General features: G+C 40.3%; 1 protein-coding gene across 4 annotated transcripts in view; it reads left to right on the forward strand.

The window, feature by feature from the left end:
* zgc:162472 (uncharacterized protein LOC553495 homolog) overlaps nucleotides 1-21,781 on the forward strand; it is a 138,734-nt gene that overhangs the window by 54,024 nt on the left and 62,929 nt on the right. For 3 of the 4 annotated variants that reach the window (XM_062554604.1, XM_062554605.1, XM_062554606.1), the window contains exons 14-16: nucleotides 3,748-3,824; nucleotides 8,244-8,598; nucleotides 18,102-18,138. In XM_062554604.1, coding sequence (XP_062410588.1) covers nucleotides 3,748-3,824; nucleotides 8,244-8,598; nucleotides 18,102-18,138 — 469 coding nt within the window. The remainder of the gene's footprint in view (nucleotides 1-3,747; nucleotides 3,825-8,243; nucleotides 8,599-18,101; nucleotides 18,139-21,781) is intronic. The other variant, XM_062554608.1, reaches the window with a different exon arrangement.

A 21,781-nucleotide genomic window follows, 5' to 3' on the forward strand; every position in this document is an offset into this window, starting at 1 on the left:
ACGTTTTATCAAATCAAGGCACAAGGATCCACACAATTGTGTCAAACTCGAATGATTTATATACTCGTTGTACTGGCGGGTTATTCAGCTAGGCCCGCTTCATTAATTCGTTAAACAAACCAGATGCGCACATCGCGCATCAACCCTGATTTCCCCAAAACAACCCACAAAACAAATAAAAAGAAACCTTCCTATGGTATAAAATCCTCGCCAATAGTTTTGTGTGTCTGTAGACATATTTTGAGTTCGTAAAAATGTTTTGTGCACTTGCAAAAATATTTTGTAGTTGTACATTTTTTTTGTGCATGTAAAAATTATTCGTACATCTGCAAATCCGTTTTGCCACTGTGTGGAAAAAAAAGTTTTGTGAGTTTGCAAACGTTTTTTGCACGCACAGATTTTCCCTTTGCAAGTGCGTATCTGTTTTCTACAGACACGAAACAGATCTGCGGGTACGAAACGAATTTACAAGTGTGCAAAACTTTTTTATCAATCGCCAAAAGTCATGTGACCTAAACAGCCAGTCACAGCACTGCTTACTGAACAGCCAGTCAGCCAATCAGCTCGCTTCGTTTGATGTGGAAAGTCAGCAGATATGATCATGCAAGTCTCATGGATAGATTTAGCAGGCTACAGTCAAAGAAGGCTTTGGCTACAGTGCATCATATCTATAAACGTTGTACTGCATGAGCACTAGTAACGTTAACAGTTTTAATCTAGCTAGCTAAGCATATTCCTAGCAAGGACGGAACAAAATTATGTCTGCTTCTTGTACAGGGCAAAGGGAGAAATTAAACCTACCACAGGCTTAGGCGGCTCCTCCCGAGCGTTCACACTGGAGTTGGCTAATTGGCGACTGTTCTTTGAAATGTCAATGGCGAAACTCGCCAGACATCTCCGTCTCCGTGGCGTCAACATTTATTTATTAATTTGGTAAAATATTGGGAAAAACATATCCTGCTTTATCTACAGCCAGGATATATTAGGCTACACATTGGCTATGGCTAGCTGCCTGGTTCAGGTTACACAAGCTTGCTCAAATAACCATTGACAACGTCTCATCCGTTTGAAAGTGCATTTATTGACTCTTATTAGTTTAGAAATTCACGTGTGCTGTGCACAGCTGTCGGTAACATAGAGCATGTTTATACTTCACATTTCGACTCCTCTCCTCCACAACACCATCCCTGGGGTCTTAACAAGTGAACCGCGCTGGCTGGTCAGGGTTTTAAACTAAAGCATTTCCAGAAATTGCCCGGTCATTACACATCAGTGGCAATTCATTTGCAATGACTAGCATGCTAATTAGCGATTTTATGCTAACGCACTAAAGCACAGCTGTCGGTAACATAGAGCATGTTTATACTTCACATTTCGACTCCTCTCCTCCAAAACACCATCCCCGGGGTCTTAACAAGTGAATTGCGTTGGCTGGTCAGGGTTTTAAAGCAATTTCCAGAAATTGCCCGGTCATTACACATCAGTGGCAATTCATTTGCAATGACTAGCATGCTAATTAGCGATTTTATGCTAACGCAGCTAAAGCACAGCTGTCGGTAACATAGAGCATGTTTATACTTCACATTTCAACTCCTCTCCTCCACAACACCATCCCCGGGGTCTTAACAAGTGAACCGCATTGGCTGGTCAGGGTTTTAAAGCATTTCCAGAAATTGCCCGGTCATTACACATCAGTGGCAATTAATTTGCAATGACTAGCATGCTAATTAGCGATTTACGCTAACGCACCTAAAGCACAGCTATGTTGATATCTTGCTAGGCTTTCCGAAACAGAGTTTTTAGCTGCTACCTTGTTGCCTTCTGACCTACAGTATGCTGTGCCTGACAGAGAGAGAGAGCCAATATGGGCACCCAACACAGGCACCCAAAATCTCTCTCTTGGTGCTGTGCTTCACTGCCATCCATTCAGTATAGCATTTATAGACCACTCGACACCTATCAGAATCAAAAGGAAAAAGATGATAGTTAGATCAATATGTTCAACTGATACGGAAGGCTACTTACAAGTGAAACTGTAAATTATACACATACTAAAGTGTAACTTACTGATAACTAAGGCAAGCCTAATTATAAATGAGACATGTAACATTAACCTAGCATGATGAACAGCCATAACTAACGTAGAACATTGATTTGACAACAGCAAGTAGCCTAGCTAGCTAGCATAATGTTACATTGGCTCAACAAGCACAAAATGAGTTTGCAAGTTAGACAGCACGATGCACATAGACTGTAAACATGCCAGAATTTAATTTAGTACAATTTCACAATAAGACATTAACGTTAGATAAAGAAATGCCTGCTTACCATTTAGAGGAGCAGCCAACTTGACAGAGAGCTGAACACCGTTGCTTTGAGTGTCGTGAGAATTAAAGAGGAACTATGCAGGATTGGCGATTTCATCTCTGGTTTCAGTTTCGTTGTTTGTTTTCGCTCGTTTTATGCTTGCATTTTCTCTGCAGAGCTTCCCCGACAGCTTTAGCGTGTATATTTATACATGTATAGGCTATATTTAAATATATAAATTGCAAGCGTGGTTCTTCGTCTCAGACTTCCAGATGTAAACAAAGAGCGATCGTCTTCTGCAGAAAGTTGCATAGGGTCTCTTTAAGAAAGCGAGCCATTCAGTAAGCGGTGCTGTGATTGGCTGTTTAGGTCACATGACTTTTGGCGATGCACGTGACTTTTGGCGATGGTAAAAAGTTTTGCACACTTGTAAATTCGTTTCGTACCCGCAGATCTGTTCCGTGTCTGTAGAAAACAGATAAACACTTGCAAAGGGAAAATCTGTGCGTGCAAAAAACGTTTGCAAACTCACAAAAAATTCCACACAGTGACAAAACGGATTTGCAGATGTACGAATAATTTTTACATGCACAAAAAAAATGTACAACTACAAAATATTTTTGCAAGTGCACAAAACATTTTTACGAACTCAAAATATGTCTACAGACACACAAAACTTTTGGCGAGGATTTTATACCATACCTTCCAACCATTCAAGGCACTGAACGTAGCGAAATGTCCGAGCATGTAATGCAATCAAACAAACAATAGGTCTTTAAGGAAGGGCAGCTCTTCCGTGAATGCAAATGGGACTCGTGGTCCCGTTTTAAAAATCCGACGTCTCACCGGCCCGTGTTTGTTGGCAAACGATTGTCCAGATTTAGAAATTCCCCGATATAACGAAAAAATAAAAAAATGTCCAAAAATATTCCCAGAAAGAGGGTAATTCGTAAAGTGCGATAGAGCTTCCACACTCGCGTAGTCCAACAAACAATAGGCATGCCTGTTCCCGCTGCCCCCGCCTAACCTGATCGCAGAACAAAATGACATTTTCCCCTGTCCCACGAACACCTCCCGTTGATTGACAATGAGAGTCCTGTCAAAATCAAGTCACTGCAGTCCTTTACCTGTGTGTTTACATTATTTCTGGTGTCTTATGTTCATGATTCATGACCATTATTATTTATGTTATTTAAATAGTGCAATGAGTACATGCTCAAAACAGAACACATAGTTTTGATGGGTGACCATTACAAGCTTGTTGTTGTTACTACTAAATGAATAGAATATTTAAAGGATGTTTTGCTGGTTTCTTGAAACATCTCCAAATTAATTTTCATGCATTGATTTTCAACTGTTGTCCATGTTTTAAAGGTGTTTAAGGATTTAGATATCTTAGGGTCTTACAAAATGCGATTATGCTCTTCATTTTCTTTTTAGACATCTCCAACTTCAAGAACAAGAAAGAGCAATAAAGAGGGTGTAGAAGTAAATGAATTGCCCAACAATCCCACCAGGTATGTTATCCTGTAGGCAACATTTACAAATGCAATGGCCTGAGCTAAAAATTACATCAGAGGTAAAGCCACAAGCGCCAATGACTGGACCAAGCCCCTTCGGTTCCACAACCTGTGACTCTTCATAATCCAACAAATGACTCTCATGTGATGTGCATGTGTGTTTGTCAAAAGCACACATCTGATGTGTGTGCTCCTTTTTTTTTACAAGTTTTATACATTAGTGCAGGGCTATTCAATTAGTTTGTAATAGGGGCCAGTTCATGAAAAGTATCACAACTGAGCGGCCGGAGAAATACCGCTTGAAATAATAGGCTAATCACGTACAAATGTAGATACAATAAACTATACAACAGCACCAATATGGGTGTTCAAATGTTGCATTTTGTAAATGCATAATATAATATTTTTGATGGTTATTTTGTTGTATTTGTGTTTTGGGAATATTTCTGCCACAGGCCCAGACTACCACAGTGGTAGGCATTGGGAAGGTGACACTGGATCTACATTGCTAATATGGCTAATATGAAATCTGTGATAACATTAACAGCAATGGAATCTGAGCTTTGCGCAGTAACTGCTAGGTCCATACAATTTCCAATGGGTACAAACAGGTTTCAAAACAGTGTTCAAATTAATTAAATGTGCATAATCGGTCGCATAACTCTTCTCAACATACTTCCCACCATTTAAATTGGATGAACGTGTTCACAAATCAATGTTACTTACAGTGGACGTGACATCAAGGCGATGGATGCGTATTAGTTTCACACTGAAACTATTTGCGTGGTGCAACCCGATAAATGTTAGTAGCTTATAAACTCCAACATAGTGGCAATTTACGTTGAAACTAAGCTAAGATGAAACTTATGTTCCACTCGTTCTAAACGTTACGTGCAATTGACTGAGGTGCAGTGGCTGCAGGACTTCAGAGCGAGTGTGAGAGCATGCAACAGAACTGATGCCACCAAGGAACCCTAACCCTAGGAAAATACTCAACTATTTAACTGTTCAACCATTCCAACTGTCAGTTATCATCAACTATGCCTCCAGTCAACTACATGAAACCTCCACATACCTAGCAACCAACATAGCAACAATTAAAATTAAGCTTTTATGACAGTTTCCATAGCAACCAACATGATTATACTACAGCAACTTCTTTATTTCTGATAGTGGCCATCATGGATACCCTTGCAACAAATGTTTCAAAATAAAAGTCCTCACTAGCAAGTTAGCTAGTTAGCTAGTTAGCATGGTTAGCATAGTTAACATTGTTAACATAGTTAGCATTTTTAGTATAGCTGCTTGAAATCATCAGTTAAGTTAGCCAATCAACCTGGTTAGCATTGTTACTATAGTTAGCATTGTTAACATAGTTAGCATTTTTAGCATAACTTCTAGAATTCATTAGTTAAGTTAGCTGATAAACCTGGTTAGCATTGTTAACATTGTTAGCATTGTTAAAATTTTTACCATAACTGTTAGAAATCATTAGCTAAGTAAATCAATCAACCTGGTTATCGTTGTTAGCATAGTTAACATTTAGTTCAGTTAGAACTGGAATGTTTAAAGGTACATTTTGTAGGATTTTAAGTGTTTTAGTACGTCAAGTCAACGTATTCATTCATAAATAGATCCTCTTTGGTGTAAAATAACATATGCCAATGATCTGACTTGTCCTACTGGCCGGAGAATCACTTCCCGGCACGTTCACAGGAAGGCTTCCATGTCTTTCCGGTGTATAGCAAAATATGAACTGCGGAGAGGGACATAAAACACTACTGCTACCGCTAAACACTACCGCTAGGGAAAAACGCGTTTTTGCATTTCGCGTTACACAGAGAAGCAGCGTGAAGACGGTCATACTTAAGAGTCATTGCTTGAGAAAACCAGGCAGAGGTGGGAAGATGGGGGTCGGCCAAATCGGCTCATACTTTGTATATGTGATAAGTATGTGGAACTATGAACAGCCATATACTTAAAACCCTCCAGCTGTTTTTTGTTATGGAGTTCTGGGACCCCTCTCAGAGACCCTCAAAAATCCAACAATTCATGGCTGAAAATGACTGAAATTGCCATTTCTACCCTGATTATCCTGATAAAGATATGAACATAAGCTTTATATTTCCATAGAGCCTAGGTAGCATAGTTTTAAAGACCAAAAGGTGCACTGAGGGGTTATCTACACCACTGAAAGCAGAATTTTCCTCCCTCTAAATTTCGGTCATTTTTAAGAAGCATTATTTCGTTTTTGCAGTGGCTTTGGTGGATGGTTTTACTGTTGCTGGAGAAAGGAACATCTACTGATTCAAAAACAATTGTCGTCTAATTGGGCCACACATAATGTGTGCCGTGCCAGGAGGGTCTTTAGCAGGATTTGTCGTGTTTTGGCCTATGATAAACCATATTCAGATCGCCATCACATGGCCATACCATGGCATTACATCACAAACAGATGTAATGCCAGATGTTTGCGATGTAATGGCATGGTATGGCCACTCGGTGGCGATCTGAATAGTCTAGTTTCAAATGTATGACAATCAAGAACAACAATGCATGCAGAGGTCTGCACTTTGCTTTTCTAGTTAATTAAAGCTTTCTTTAACAATTTGTCATACAGTGACACAAAAATTGACCATAAATTACCCTATAGTGAGATATTATTACCTGGTTTATTATACTCCAAAACCCGAAAAAACCCCGTAAAGACCCTCCTGGCACGGCGCACATTATGTGTGGCCCAATTAGACGACAATTGTTTTTGAATCAGAAGATGCTCCTCTGTCCAGCAACAGTAAAACCATCCACCAAAGCCACTGCCAATGTGAGATAATGCCTCCTAAAAATGACCAATTTTAGAGGGATGAAAATTCTGCTTTCAGTGGTGCAGATAACCCCCTAGTGCACCTTTTGGTCTTTAAAACTATTCTACCTAAGCTCTATGGAAACATAAAGCTCATGTTCATATCTTTATCTATTTATTTAGAAATGGCAATTTCAGTCATTTTCAGCCATGAATTGTTGGATTTTTGAGGTTCTCTGAGAGGGGCCCCAGAACTCCACAACAAAAAAGAGTTCGAGGGTTTTAAGTATATGGCTGTTCATAGTTCCACATACTTATCACATATACAAAGTATGAGCCGATTTGGCCGACCCCCATCTTCCTACCTCCTGCTGGTTTTGCCTGGTTTTCTCATGCAATGACTCTTAACCTACAGACAAGCACTGCACTTAGTGACATAGTTCATGCCTTTAGAGCAATACAAGCATTAGCCTATACTGTCATGTCAAGTTGTTAGCTGCTGCTATGCTAATATTACGATAGTAAGCTAATGTAAAAACAATATAAGCATGACAACGTAATTCACTATGTTGCTCGAGGAGTAATTACTCATACATGATCATACAAATTATTCAAAGAACTTTGGAATAACTTACATCAAACACCGGAAAGAAAACTCGATGAAGTGGTAGAAGACATCTTGAATGAATCTCGACCCACTCAACTTCCCGTAGCTCTAGCCATTGTTGCAACGCACATTTGAAAACGCGTGGCGCTAGAGCGTGCATGCAAAATCAAATTTAACCACTAGATGGGAGCAAAAACTACATAGTGTACGTTTAAGCTTTAGACTGTCTACCTTCACACTATCAACTCTCTACTATGCAACCACCATATTTACCCTAGCTACACCTTAGTAACCATATCTACATTGTCTATCTATACATTTTTGCATTTTCATGCACTGGTAATTCATGACAGCCCAGTACTTGTAGGTCAAGACTTGATTCATTTCTGAATTGTGAATCTTTACTGGAGACCGTTGAAGATTAAGTGGTTTTCCAAAAATGATTTCTTCTGTCTTCCTGGTGTTAATGATGAGTGAGTTTGACTGTAATCAACTGGGGAAGTTTCATACTAATATCTACTAGTTGAATATGTTACCCTATTCGCCTGTAGTGTCTTGCCTTAAGCAATTGTGTTGATTTCATTAAGGACTAGCACCGCATGATTGATTGATTTCTGATCAAAATCACAATATGAATTGATACAATTGATGAATTAATACATTGATCGCAAAAGATGCAATTAATCGTGCAGCTCGCATCTCTGTCCCAATGGTTAATCTATGATTTTATATTCATGCCATCCTTCTTGTTTGACACAAGTTGAAGCTCACCTAACAGGACACAAGGCATACTCACCAAGTAGAAGTGGCCCAACAACTTTGTAATATTGAACTGAAGCTTGAGTTTCAAAAATGATATCGCAATTGCAATGTGTAAATTGTCTAAATTAGACATTTTCTCCAAGTTGTGCAGCCCTGTTCATGACAAAATGATCCTACTGAATGATGATCTTTCGACTGGTTTTAAGAAAATAAAGACTCTCAAATCTTTTTTGCTATCCTTCAGGTTGAAGAGGACACTGAAACGACCTCAACCACACGTCCCAAAAGAGAGGTCCGTGGAAACAAAAGGTCACACACACTCACACTCAAATGATTATCCTCCTGATATTGCGAGTCAGAGTAAACCAGTGGCAATTGTGCGTGGCAGACGGAAAAAACGGACTGGTCTTGTCACAATTCGAGCATCAGCCTCTGAAGAGGACATGGAAGTACAAGAAACAGATATACAAGAGCCTGGAATTCTACAAGATTGCTATCCCACAAATCCTGAAGACCAGAACCAAGTGCCTGCTTTTGTGCCTCTGGGTCTTCGATCTCCTTCGCTTGTAAATGTAGTGGTTGAGGAAGCTATTGAGGAGGTGAGAAATCTTGCTTTGCTTCAATATGCAGAGTGTACTATTACATAGTGAACTATTTAAAGGTGTACAATAATCCTGGTAAAAATTATCATTTATATGTAAACATACCTCACATACCATATGTAAGCATACCTCATAAACAGATTGACGTTCTATAGATTGACGTCCAGATAGATTAGAAAGAATTCATCTTGCAACATACAGCTCATTAGATCCTGTACAGTGCAAGCGTTTTACTTGCATATGTGCCTAAAAAATAAAAAGGGCGCACATGTGCGTGTACGGACTTCAACCCGTTCATTCGCATTTTGCTCCTAAAATGAATCCACACAAAGTGGATCAAAGTATAGTAAAATTTTCGCGCATCTCTATACAAATTTCGGTAACACTTTACTTGACAGGTTCATTCATAACACATTCATATCAGCTGTCATGAACTGCACATGCAGCATTCATGACTGATTCATGAAACATGACTCAACATTCATGCCAACACGTTCGTGAATGTGGAAGACAAAATGACGAAAACTTGTCAAAATAAAAGTCCAACAATCGCAAAGATGCATTGCCGTATTTATTCCAACCCATGTCACATGTAAGTCAATGGGCTAGTCCAGTACCAGAGAAACAGAATGTGGTCAATAGTTATTTTTTGTTTCTTAAAAATGTATTTGTTTTATAATGCAACCTTTGCTAATTGATAATCTTTTCTTACTTGGAAATGTCAAACCGTTCCAGGTTACACAAATAGGCCTATGGGTCAGCAGAACTTAACTCAGTGATTACAAATAGGCTACTTCACAACTTGTATAGTAAAGTGACATTTGATGTAGACTTCATAAGATATTCATGATGGGCGCTATTGAGCATGCCTAAGGAGTAGACGTGTCTACGAGAGCTCCTGCCAAATCTTATAATATTAATATATTGTGAACCTGCTACCCAGACTTTGATAAGATATTCATGAAATATTTACAAAGGCTGGAGAGATTAAATGAATGATCCAGGTTATACAAATGCTGGTCAGCTTAACACTAGAAGCGCCGTGCCGTTCTGACCCACTTATACCTAGAAGCGCCGCGCCCCGGTCATTTGACCGATTTGACGACCTACTAGAAGCGCCGTGCTGTTGTGAACTACTTAAAGCGCGGCGAGGCGGTCAAAAGACCGCTGAGTCCTTAGACTGGGAGGCTGTTACTTACACATAATGACAGCTAGATGGCGCTTCGTGCACGAATCAAATCGTTTGGTCATAAATTTGTCAGACTGTGTTGTCTGTGGTTGTTTCATTATGACATACAGCACGTTTGAGTTATCTGTTCATTTATTTGTGTTGATTTGTGTTGTTTGAGGTAAAAACTCTGGAGGAGTTTTTCATAGTATTTAATTTTTTATATTTCGTTTTTACATTTTGTATGCTAGCCTACTTAGAAATGTTGGCTATTTTAAAACCGAGGCATACGCGTTCTGTGATTAGGAGCCTGACCCGACGGGAGGGGAAGGATGAAAAATGTTGACCCAACACCGGTGTTGTTGGATCTCGAGATCCGTAACCCGCAGTTCGGGTTTGGGCAGATAATCTAAGCTCTAAAATGAATGGGTGGCTAGTTCTAATTCACTCCCCAAATTCACTTCTATTCATTTAATAGGTAGCCTAGGCTATGTTCGCGCCGCCGAAAATGATCGGACCGAGCAAAGAGCCTAACCTAGTCTGGTTTCAATTACACAGTAGCCAGGATTTCATGCCGCATTTTACAGGCTACCACTGCTACTTTCTAAAACAATGTTCATTCATTTAGGGAGAAGCATCTAGGGTCTAGCTACCTCGGAGGGAGGGAGATAGAGAGAGCAGAAATGCTGAGCAGGCATAGGCGCGAGAAGTAGGCTAATTAAAAATGATGAGTGAAAAAGATATTCTCCGTTTTGCGAATGTGTAGGCTATGTTTCGATGTCTGCTGAAAAACAGCTTCAGGCCTATTGTTTCTACAATTTAAGCTAACTTCTATGTGAATTCGTGATTCAGGATTGAGACACACATTAACGTCATGAAGGGACAGAGCCGTAGCCCACTGGTTAGAGCATCAGCCCTTACGCCCAAGAGTTGCTGGTTCGATCCCCGACCTGGGTAGGCTATGGCAGAAGTACTTTTGAGCAAGGCATCAATAAAGTATATTCTATTCTATTCTTTTCTATTCACACAACTAGACCTACACGCACGCTGGCGAATTCGAACATTCTAAAACGCGCATATGCGATGAAACATGATTGCGCATTCTTCCACGAGTTGCATGTAAACAACAAACAGCCAGCCTACAGCCATGCAGGAGGCAGAGTGGGAGTGGGGAGGCATTTGTCAATGCCGCAGTGATGTCTTTAGCCTAAGATCATGTCCACACGTAGCAAAACGACCCCCACCCCCCTCCGTGAACTGGTTAGACGTGTATGGGGGAGGGGGAATGATCGGTTTCAAATAGGCTATGTTTGCAATGGATAGTCTGTTATGTAGCCCGAAGCCATTTACTTTGAGAATAACGGCTGGCTGATGAAGTTTCCATGGCTGATAATGGCTTTAGTTGCCACTTCATGTCTACAGAACATGCAACTGCAGGGTTTCCCCCAGAAAATTTGTTAGTTAAGGTGGTGTCTGTCCAGGGGAAGGGGGCGTCGCCGTAGCGTCCCCGCCACATCGCCGCCACTGCCCTCGATGGGGGGGGGGGGGGTCGAGACCGTTGGTTGAACTGCAGCCGAGACCGAGTGACAACGGCCGAGTCTTTTAGGAAGCAAGTCTGAGTCGAGACTGAGTCTTAAAGGAGACCAACCAAAGAAAGAGGTTTTCATAATTTACATCACCAAGGATCATATAACAGTTAAATTCCCAAAGGGTAGAGATTGTTGGCTACAGGAGCAGTCTAGCACACACTTGTCTAAATAACTTCTTTTCTGATTTACTTTAAGACAAGGAGGTCAGCTGAAGTAAAAAATTAGTAGGCTGTCAGCATTTCATTAATGTTGAAAATGTTGAATTTTGACACTAATGACAGCAATATACCTGGATTTCACATTCATTGTATCAGATTTAATTGAATCAGCAACCAATTAAACATCATTAACACAATTTAGACAATATTATACCTTAAAAGTTTACAACTCCAATGCAGGGCCTTTTGTATCTTTCAAAACCTTTGCACTGCTCAGCATAGCACCATAGGATATATTTTAAAGCCAGTCAATATTATAGTATTCTATTAAAACCAAGAATATTTGCAATGGTGGATATTTTAGAATATATCATGAAATAAAGATGAAACTGTATGAAAATGTAACATTGCGACTGTATGGTATAGTTAATGAATTGTGATTTAGTAGGCTAAAGCTGCAATTCTTTGATTGAAGCTGTAGGCCTTTATTGTGCGTGCCTGCTCATATAGCCTAAGAGAGCCGGAACGTTTTTAATGCTTTTTAAAATATAATTAGCGAGATCGTACCGCATTGAACACTAATATTTTGTCACTAGCAACCAGTGGGGTGTCCTACGAAGCTCGATTAGTGGCTTAGCGAGGTATGTTGCGCTCAAAACCAGGGTATGCTGTCATACGAAAGTGGATTTGTTTTAGCGTCACTGTATCACCATGGTATCTTATGCTCGCAACCAAACCTGCTCGGGAGCGGGTTATGTGCTTAGTTATAGCTCAAATCGTGAAATATCACCGCCCTCTGACCAATTCTAACCAATCCATTATCTTGAACAACGAAGTTATCTCACGTGTGCTAATCTGTCATACTTTGAACAGGTTCGGCCCCGCCTCTGCAAACATTTTGAATCTCGAAGGCGCTTTTAACTATGTTGTGCGTGCAAATATGTCACTATTATGGACATGCATGCCATACAATATCTGATGACCATCGACTTTTTGATGTTATAGGTTAGACACTAAAAAAGACCACCCTAGATTTCGCTACCGCTTATAAATGCGGAAGTAATCGTTTTTAAACCTAGGCTGTCTTGTGCGTCTCCACGTTTTCCGATTGGTCAAAATCACCCCAACCACGAGAACGCGCACAGATCTGAGCTGAAAGCCTAGTTTGACAAATGTATCACATACCTGCTGTCGTAGGATCACTTAACTTAATACCCGAGTTAAGGCTTTGTGCAGCCTCGATATGTCTAGATAACCTAGATTTGTCTAACTTGCTTCGTAGGACACCCCACAGATCTGTGATCTGTCAAATACAGTTGCATGTTCAGCTCTGAACAAAAACATCCAGGAATTATTTCTACAAAACGGAAACATGCGTCCCGCCCGGTCGGGATGAATGAAACTGGCATGGGAGACAAGAGGCTATAGTTTAAAGTTTAAACTAGCCTGTGTAAACCTCAGACAATTTACAACACGTGAATGAATAGCCGTCACAAGTTGTTGTTAGCTGTAGGCTAGATGGCACAAGTATTTGTCACAACAAATTACAAGATGCAGTGGGCTATGCATTCATAGTAGACGAGTGATTAAAAAAAGAAAAGATAAAGCGCTCAAAAGTGTTATGCCGCTCATCCCACACATTTGGTAGATTCAACGGAGAACCATTCCTGTGAGAGTCGTCAAATCTAGCTAGGTTTAGGCTATTTGTGTTCGCAGTCACTCTGAGATATGCGTGGCAGTGGCACCTGACCTGATATCAAATACTCATGCTGAATGAGCGCGTCGCCTGTGCACATAGGCCAACTCGATTTTGAAAAAGTTTCTTTTTTTATGCGTTCTACAGAGAAGGGAGACTAGCGGCTACGGTTTGGAATGACATGGAGAAAACATGACAGAGTAATACGGCGAATATCACTATACATAATATATTTATTTATTTATTTATTTATTCATTTATTTATTTATTGAAGACGCTAGTTAAGGCGGCAGCCCTGTGTTGTTAAGGCGGCCGCCTTAGCAGGAAAGCGCTGCGGGAAACCCTGAACTGAGTCCTGTGTAGCCTATCGTAGCAACGAGCACAATACTGATGTGGTGTATCCAGTGGGAATCGTTTATAGGCTCGCGTTTATTTTTCGTGTGTGTCTCTGATATAATTATTTTTAGATGCAAAAAGTCTAACTGGCTTAGCCAACGTTTGTCAGATGGCGGCTCAATTTGGCTTAGAAAATTATTGGGTGGCGAAATAATTTTTCGTTATAGACCGTGAGCCAGGGCCTCAAATTATGGAAACCGTTACCGAAAAGGTGGCAAAGGCTACCATACCTTTTCTGAAAGCCTGGAATCTCAGCTTTTCAATGATGTATGATGGCCATCTGACAAGAGTAGCTGTTTTGAGTTATGACACATAATGTAAACTAAGGTTTAAAAAATAATGTGTATAAATCAAGCAGAACACTGGAATATTTTATTTTGATATGTTTGGTATCATTTTAAAGGGGATACTCTGAGCTTTCATTTAAATCCTTTTGTGAACATTTTGGATAAGTACAGCCAACCCTGGAGCTCTTCAAACCTATAATCACACACATTTCCCTACCATTTCCCTGCCATTTTTTGTCTTTTAATCCTGTGGCACCTGGGAGCATCAGAGAAACAAAATCCAAACACTGAAATACTGGCATGACCCTAAGGATTCAGGAAATGTATCATTTACCCATATTATCTGATTTGGAGGGGATGATTTACAGTATTGTATCAGAGATGGCGTTTCAAGACATAAACAGTAGTGTACTATTACCCTTGGCTAATTTGTTGATAAGTCGAGTTGAAAGTCTGAGGTAAATATATTTTAGATAATAAATTTAAATAATAATCAACCTTAGTTTACATTATGCATCATAACTCAAAACAGCTACTTTTGTCAGATGGCCATCATACATCATTGAAAAGCTGAGATCCCAGTCTTTCAGAAAAGGTATGGTAGCCTTTGCCACTTTTTCGGTAACGACCAACCCCTCTGGCTCACGGACTATTAATGGTAAAGTTTGTTATTAAAAAACATTAACAAAAAATAATTGTTCGTCGACGTTCAAAAATGGTCAGTGAATCCAGTCAATATGAGCTAAACTAATTCGCCCCTGCCAAGTTGTGAACCCGGGCCTTCTGCGTCGCAGTCAAGGAAGTTAACGCTGCGCCACTTGCCGTTTTAATCTCTTTGAAATTGGAAATAAGCCACACCCTATGCCAGAGCTCTGTCTCTGACTAGCAGTAGCAATAACACACAAGGCCACCAAATTTGGTCAATTTCCTTGAATGTATGTGTCAACCACATCAGACAATGTGCTTGGGGCTAGGATAGGCTAGAAGAAGTAGGATAGACAAATGGAGAATGGGGACCTGTGACATTTCAGAATCTAACAAAGCAACACACATGCCCACTAAATTTGGTTATTTTTTGTGAATATATGTTTCAATCACAACAGACAACACGCTACGTGGTGCTATAGAGTCCCTAAGCCACACCTTAGGCCTGAGCTCTGTCTCTGACTAGTGATAGCAATAACACACAAGCCTGCCAAATTTGGTTCATTTTCGTGAATGTACACGTCAACCACAACAAACAACACACTAGGTGGCGCTGTAGAGTCCTTAAGCCACACCCTAGGCCAGAGTTCTATCTTTCAGTAGCGGCAGCAATAACACACAAAACCACCAAATGTGCTTCATTTTCGTGAATGAATGTGTCAACCACAACAGACAATGTGCTAGGTGGCGCTATAGAGTCCCGAAGCCACACCTTAGGCCAGAGCTCTGTCTCTGACTAGAGGTAGCAATTCCACATGTAGCTGCCAAATTACATCCAAATTATAACCTTTATTGTGCCTATGACACCAGCTTCCTGTTTCTTTAATAAGACGCCATAATTCAAACCTTCGCTATTTTAATATGCTTCGAAAATTCAAAAATCTGTTCGCAATTCCTCTCGGGCAACCCCTCAAGATCATTTTACTGCTCATATGACATGATTTCTATAAACCGTCTAGGAGAAGTGTTTCAAAATACATGATGTGCAAAGTTCATAATCATAATCATAACTCAAATTTGTCTAAGATTCTCTATGTAGTGTAAATGTAACAGTTGTTCAGATTCATACAACACATCTTCCCACCAAATTTGGTTCATTTCCGTGCATGCATGCGTCAACCACAACAGACAGCGCGGTAGGTGGCGCTATAGAGTCCCTGAGCCACACCCTAGGCCAGAGCTCTGTCTCTGAGTAGCGACCGTAATTCCACATGTAGCTGCCAAATTACAAGAGTTTTAGAGTTTTAAAGCATGCCAAGTTGGTGCCACACGTAGCATGGGTAAGAGGAAGAGAGAATGGTAATAATAATAATAATAATAATAATAATAATAATAATAATCTGAGCAAAAACAATAGGGCCTTGCACCTACGGTGCAGCCGCTGCTACAGCGGCCGCACCTCGGTGCTCGGGCCCTAATAAGTTGCACTGGACTATAATGAAAAAACAGTGGACAGTTCTGAAAATTAATAAAAAAAATAAAACTAGAATAACAGGGTTGGGAAAGTTATAATACCCCTGACTTAATACATTGTAGAGCTTCCTTTTTCTTTCATTACAGCCATCAATCTGTTTGGACATGTCTCTATTATAGCTTTGCACACCTAGATTGGGGAATTTTCCGTGCAGAATTGTTAAAATTCAGTCAAATTCTGTAGGGAACGGCGATGGACTGCTTTCTTCAAGTCAATCCACTAGGGGTGAAACGGATCGAAAAAGTCACGGTTCGGATCGTTCCTCGGATCAAGAGTCACGGATAGGATCATTTTTCGGATCAGCAAAAAAAAAAAAAAGACAAGTAAAGACAAATAATCATAGTTTTGTTCTTTGACGGGATGTTGCAACGTGGCTCAAACACTTTCAGCATGTGTTTAAAGTAGGCAAATTGTCACGATACCAAAATTATTGTTTCGATACCGATGCTAAGTCAAGAATGACTTTTTTGATGCTTTTTTACAATTTTAGTTTATTTGGTGTTTAATCACCAGTAGCTTTATATTGAATATTGTGTGGTCATTCACACCAGTGGCCATCCAAGATTCTGCTTAACCCTTCACACACAATCTGCATAATTACTAGTAGCTACAAATGTTTAGTATTTGTGTACTGATTTAGCATCTTTAATGTGGTGTGTAGGAGTGCGCATAGGTGTGTGTAATTGAGACCCTGTCGCTTTAAGAAATACGTGAGGGTAATTAGCCTTCAGTCTCACGGGTTTATTCTTGTGAAAATAAGTCGGATATAGTGCATGATGACAAGGATATGTGGATGCAATTCTTTATGCTTTCTATGTCATACATGTTAATAAAACTAACAAGTCGAAGAAAATCTTTCTGGGATCATTAAAGAGATCAGTGTCTTGCAATGCTCCTTTATGATTTTAGTGAGCACAAGCTATCTCCAGATGTACAAGTTAGCCAAGGTTGCGTAGCTTATTGCTGACATTGAACCCAACAGTAGGCTCAGCCTAAATGACCTAAATACCATAGCATAGGTAGGTGCGCAACAAACTTGAGAGATGTAAGTGTGCACAAACAAACTTGATATTAGGCTATTATTGTGTTGCTGCTGTGCAGCCACATCAGCACTTAAACTAGCAGCTGGTTATGGCATGACCGCTAATAACGTGTGTGAGAGCAGAAAAGACGCGCAGGCAGGCTAGGGGAGCAGAGCCTACGGCTCTGTAGGGAGGGACTAGAAGCATGCCTTGTGGACACGCATGTTACTTCAAAAGAACACACGGACATTATTATTAATAATTATTATAAATCAATCCGCGGATCATGTGTGTGCCGAACCGAAGATACTGATCCGAACGGATCACGGATCAATGATGATCCGTTGCACCACTACAATCCACAGATTTTCTATAGGATTTAAGTCAGGGCTCTGACTTTGCCACTCAAGGATATTCACCATCCTATCCTTAAGCCACTGCTTTGTTCTTTTGGCAGTATGTTTAGGATCATAGTTGGGTTAGAAGGTGAATGACCTGCCCATCTTCAGCTGTCTAGGAGAGGGATGCAGGTTTTCCTTAAGAATTTGGGTGTACTTGGCAGCATCCATTTTCCCTTCTATCCTGACCAATTGGCCAGTCCCCGCTGAAGAGAAACATCCCCAAAATGTATTGTTGCCCCCACCATGCTTTACAATAGGTATTGAACATTTTCCTTATATTTCCTGTTATTGCTGACTGTGGCAAGCATTTTGCATCACATGAGCTTTCATTTGAGAATATGTTTTGCAACATTTGTTTTAGCAAGGAAAAATGTGCTTTGATTTATGAGAATGGAGGATTGTGTTTTGTGAATTGTGTCTTCATGTGAAATGTGTTTATGATATTGAAAAATTGAGGCTAGATTTAGTAAATGTGTTTAGACAACTGGCCATTTGGTTTAGAGGATTGGCTTTTGTGTTTTAGCATTTGAGAACACCTGTAATATCAATTTCCATTTTGCTTGGTTTGAACTTTGAAAACTGACATTATCCTTTTTGTTTTTAGGATGTTGTTGACTTCATTGCTCCAGAGAACATTGAAGGTATGCCTAATTTCCTCCATTTAATTCACAGTGCACACCAAGCATATTGGAGTCATTCAGAAAGTGCTACTTTGTCTTATTGTTAACTGTGACATCACTTGATACTAACGAAAAAAATTAAGGGAATATTTTATCATATTCAAAACCATCAGCTGAAAATGTTCTTCCTTCTGGCCTACCAGTTACAGTGGGTACAAGTTGAGAATGCACTTTTTGCCGCGGCAATCCCGAAGAGATCCCGTAGACTGTCAAGCCTACTTTTTTCGAGGCTAAGGCAATGTACCCAAACAACCACCAGGTGGCAGAACGTTTCAACCCGCATTTCAAGTGCATTTAAAGGAGAATTCCGGTGTGATATTGACTTAGTGTGTTGAAACAGGATACTGAGTGTGAGCGTTTGTCTCAGAGCTGCTCTCGACCTGCCCCCTGCACTCAGAAATCTGCCGCTAGTCAGCCAATACTACAAACAGGTTTTCAATGGGAGTGCCTCGGGCATCGGCTAAGCCATGCAAATAAATCACTGTTTTACACCATTTATGAGGCTCAAAGTAGCTCCACACTTTATTGATGGACTTCTGAGGGCCCTGACATTTAAAACGAGACATCGAGAACTTTGAAAAAGCACTGGTGGTTTACTTACATGTTTATTCAGGCAGTCACTTACGAAAGTTTACCGTTCGCCACCATCTTGAATTTAGTCACGTCACTGATTCGTGACTGGTTCACATCCCAGCTATAGTTCCGCTCCGGCTCGTCACGTGACTAAATTCAAGATGGCGGCGAACGGTAAACTTTCGGAAGTGACTTATTTGCATGGCTTAGCCGATGCCCGAGGCACTCCCATTGTTTGTAGCATCAGCTGACTAGCAGCAAATTTCTGAGTGCAGGGGGCAGGTCGAGATCAGCTCTGAGAAAAACGCTCACACTCGGTTTCATGTTTCAACACACTTTAAGTCAATATCACACCGAAATTCTCCTTTAATGATCAACATAAGTGAAGAGGTACAAGACCGCATATCCGTCAATAGTCGACTCCTTTAATCTCATTTAATCATTAAAATTAAGGTGATGACTGGCGAAATTAATCAAACGACGTTTCAACAAACCATTGTTGAAATGAAAATGGTTTTAGAAAATCACCTACAGTAGGCCTATCGTAATTTCCCGACTATTAGCCGCGGCTTATACATAGATTTTGCAAAATTTCTTCAGCCCTGACGTTAATACAGGGTGGCAGTTAATATGGTGTTGATATGGTTTTGTTTCTTTTAACTTGCATAAAACACGGCTCATACACAAATGCGGCTTATATGCAGGAAATTACTGTATCAGAACGAAATAGCCTCCAGTTCAACCTGAAAGACTCGATAGGCAGATTAGATTAATTCATTAGATTAATTCAGCGGTTACAAGACCGCATTTCCGTGAATGGGCTATTGTTGTCAAGGCGATAGGGGTGGCACGGTTCACAAAATCTACGGTTCGGTTCGTATCACGGTTTAGGTTCACGGTTTTCGGTTCGGTATGGTTCTTGTTGTTATTTTTTCTTTTGCTCTTTAACACTCCAGAAACATATTTCAGCATATAGCTTAATCATCCACAATTAGGCTAGAGTATTTAGAGAATAGTTATCATGTAATAATGCACAAACTGAATTTGACTTCACATAAAGCACATTATTGTCTGAGGAAACTTTAAGCTTCAGTTGATTTTGATAAAGCAAGAGGGAAGACATTGATGATCTTTTCATTTATTTGGCAGGGATGGTGCACCAGCACAAAATGTCCACCCATATTTTTCATTGCATTGCCTTTCATCGCTCTCCTTTCATATAGTGTGAATGATTTTTTAACAAGATGTAAAGCTTGTCTTTATTTGAAACACACACACATTATGTAATTATTTATACATTCTACATACTGACATGTCTGATATTCATAACAGCAAACTTTATGCAGATTATAGCCTACTATTCATTATAACTCCACCTCCACCTTAAATTCAGCTGTCTGGCTGAAGCCTCAAAATATTGTAAACAAAGTAGCAGGCTATAAGCTCATCATACTCTGGTTGGACTGTTCAGTTTCCCCACATTTGTTTTAGTTTCAAGGTGAGCTAATACTTTTTCTCCTTGGGACAGGCCCTTTTAAGCCTTGGAGTTGAAAACATTGGTATTGAGATGGTCAGTCAACTTGAATGCAAGAGTTTTTATCAAATGTCTGCAGCATAGCCTTCTAATGATGCTAACCGTTTTTAACAGTAATTTAGCTAATCGTTTTCTGTGCGTCATTGCGTTCACAATTGTGAATGTTCTATTTGGATTAATGTGCATGTCGAGGGCGGGTGTCCATTGAGCGCGCACGAGAGCGGGCCAAGGAGAATGAGTTTACTTCTACTGTTTGGTAAAGTTGCACGCATAGTCTACAGTTGCGGAAGAACATGCTTCCACCCGAGCAGGGTCAGGTGCATCAGTTTGACCACGCTAGGGATGATCTCTCGCACTTGCCATTTCTAAAACCTTGCGCGCAGCACTCAAAACTCCATGCTCCTACTCTCGCACGTAAGGGAAACACGTCGTCACGATATGGGAATCAATTGCGCATGCCATAACTAGCCTGAACCGTAGGACCGTACGACGAACACACACTCCGAACCGTGACATGCGAACCGCATGGTTCGGAGCATTTTTCAAAAACCGTGCCACCCCTACAAGGCGAAGACGAAAGAGATGGACAAGATGGACATTAGGCTACATTTTATATGCTAGGCCTACTTAGAAATGTTATTTATAGGCTATTTTAAAACGGAGGCATGCGTTCATTTTAACCGGGGACGTTGTACATGTACCCAACACTTTTTGTTATCACAGATTTTGTCCCCACCACTTTTGACAACTGAAAATAAAATGTATTTAACAGAAATCTCTTTAATACATGCCTACGCTTGACACATTACTTACAACCGTACATGCACGGAGAAGATCGCACATTTTGTAACATTGTAACAATGGATGACTTTTCACCATCGACTAGTAGGCCTAGCTCAACAAAATAAAGTTCTAGCAACTTAAATAGATCTAGGTATGCATGTTCATGTTGATTCAGAGATAGGTATACCGTAGGCTACTGTGCATCAAGCTATGACAGCATTTTATCATGTGGTGAATTAATGACTAATGTCAGTTTAACGTCAGTTTAACATGTCAGAAGCGCATGCCGCGAATATCAATTAAACTCGACTGACTGAATCCCTTATATTTGTTGGCAACTGTTAAAATATTCAAAGCCATGCACTGGTAAGGCATGGTAAGCTACGACCGGATAAACGACCAATATTTAGTTTCACTGTCCACCGCTGCTCAGAGCGCAATTTCGAATAGCCTACGGAACTACGATTAAACGATTTAAGCTTTGTAGGCTACTGTTTTTCGTAGAGGGCCTAGGTATTAGACAACTCTGAAAAATGTCTCCTAGGCATATAGCCTACATTTTCATGAGGATTACTCTGCAAACCAAAGCATACTAAGCAGGCATAGGCGCGACAAGTAGGCCAATTAAAAATGGAATAAAAGACCCCAGCTGTGGCGCTACTGGCTGGGGCACCTGCACCGCACGCCAGCGACCTGGGTTCAATTCCTGCCCCA

Source organism: Sardina pilchardus, chromosome 14, assembly GCF_963854185.1.
Source record: "Sardina pilchardus chromosome 14, fSarPil1.1, whole genome shotgun sequence".
NCBI lineage: Eukaryota > Metazoa > Chordata > Actinopteri > Clupeiformes > Clupeidae > Sardina > Sardina pilchardus.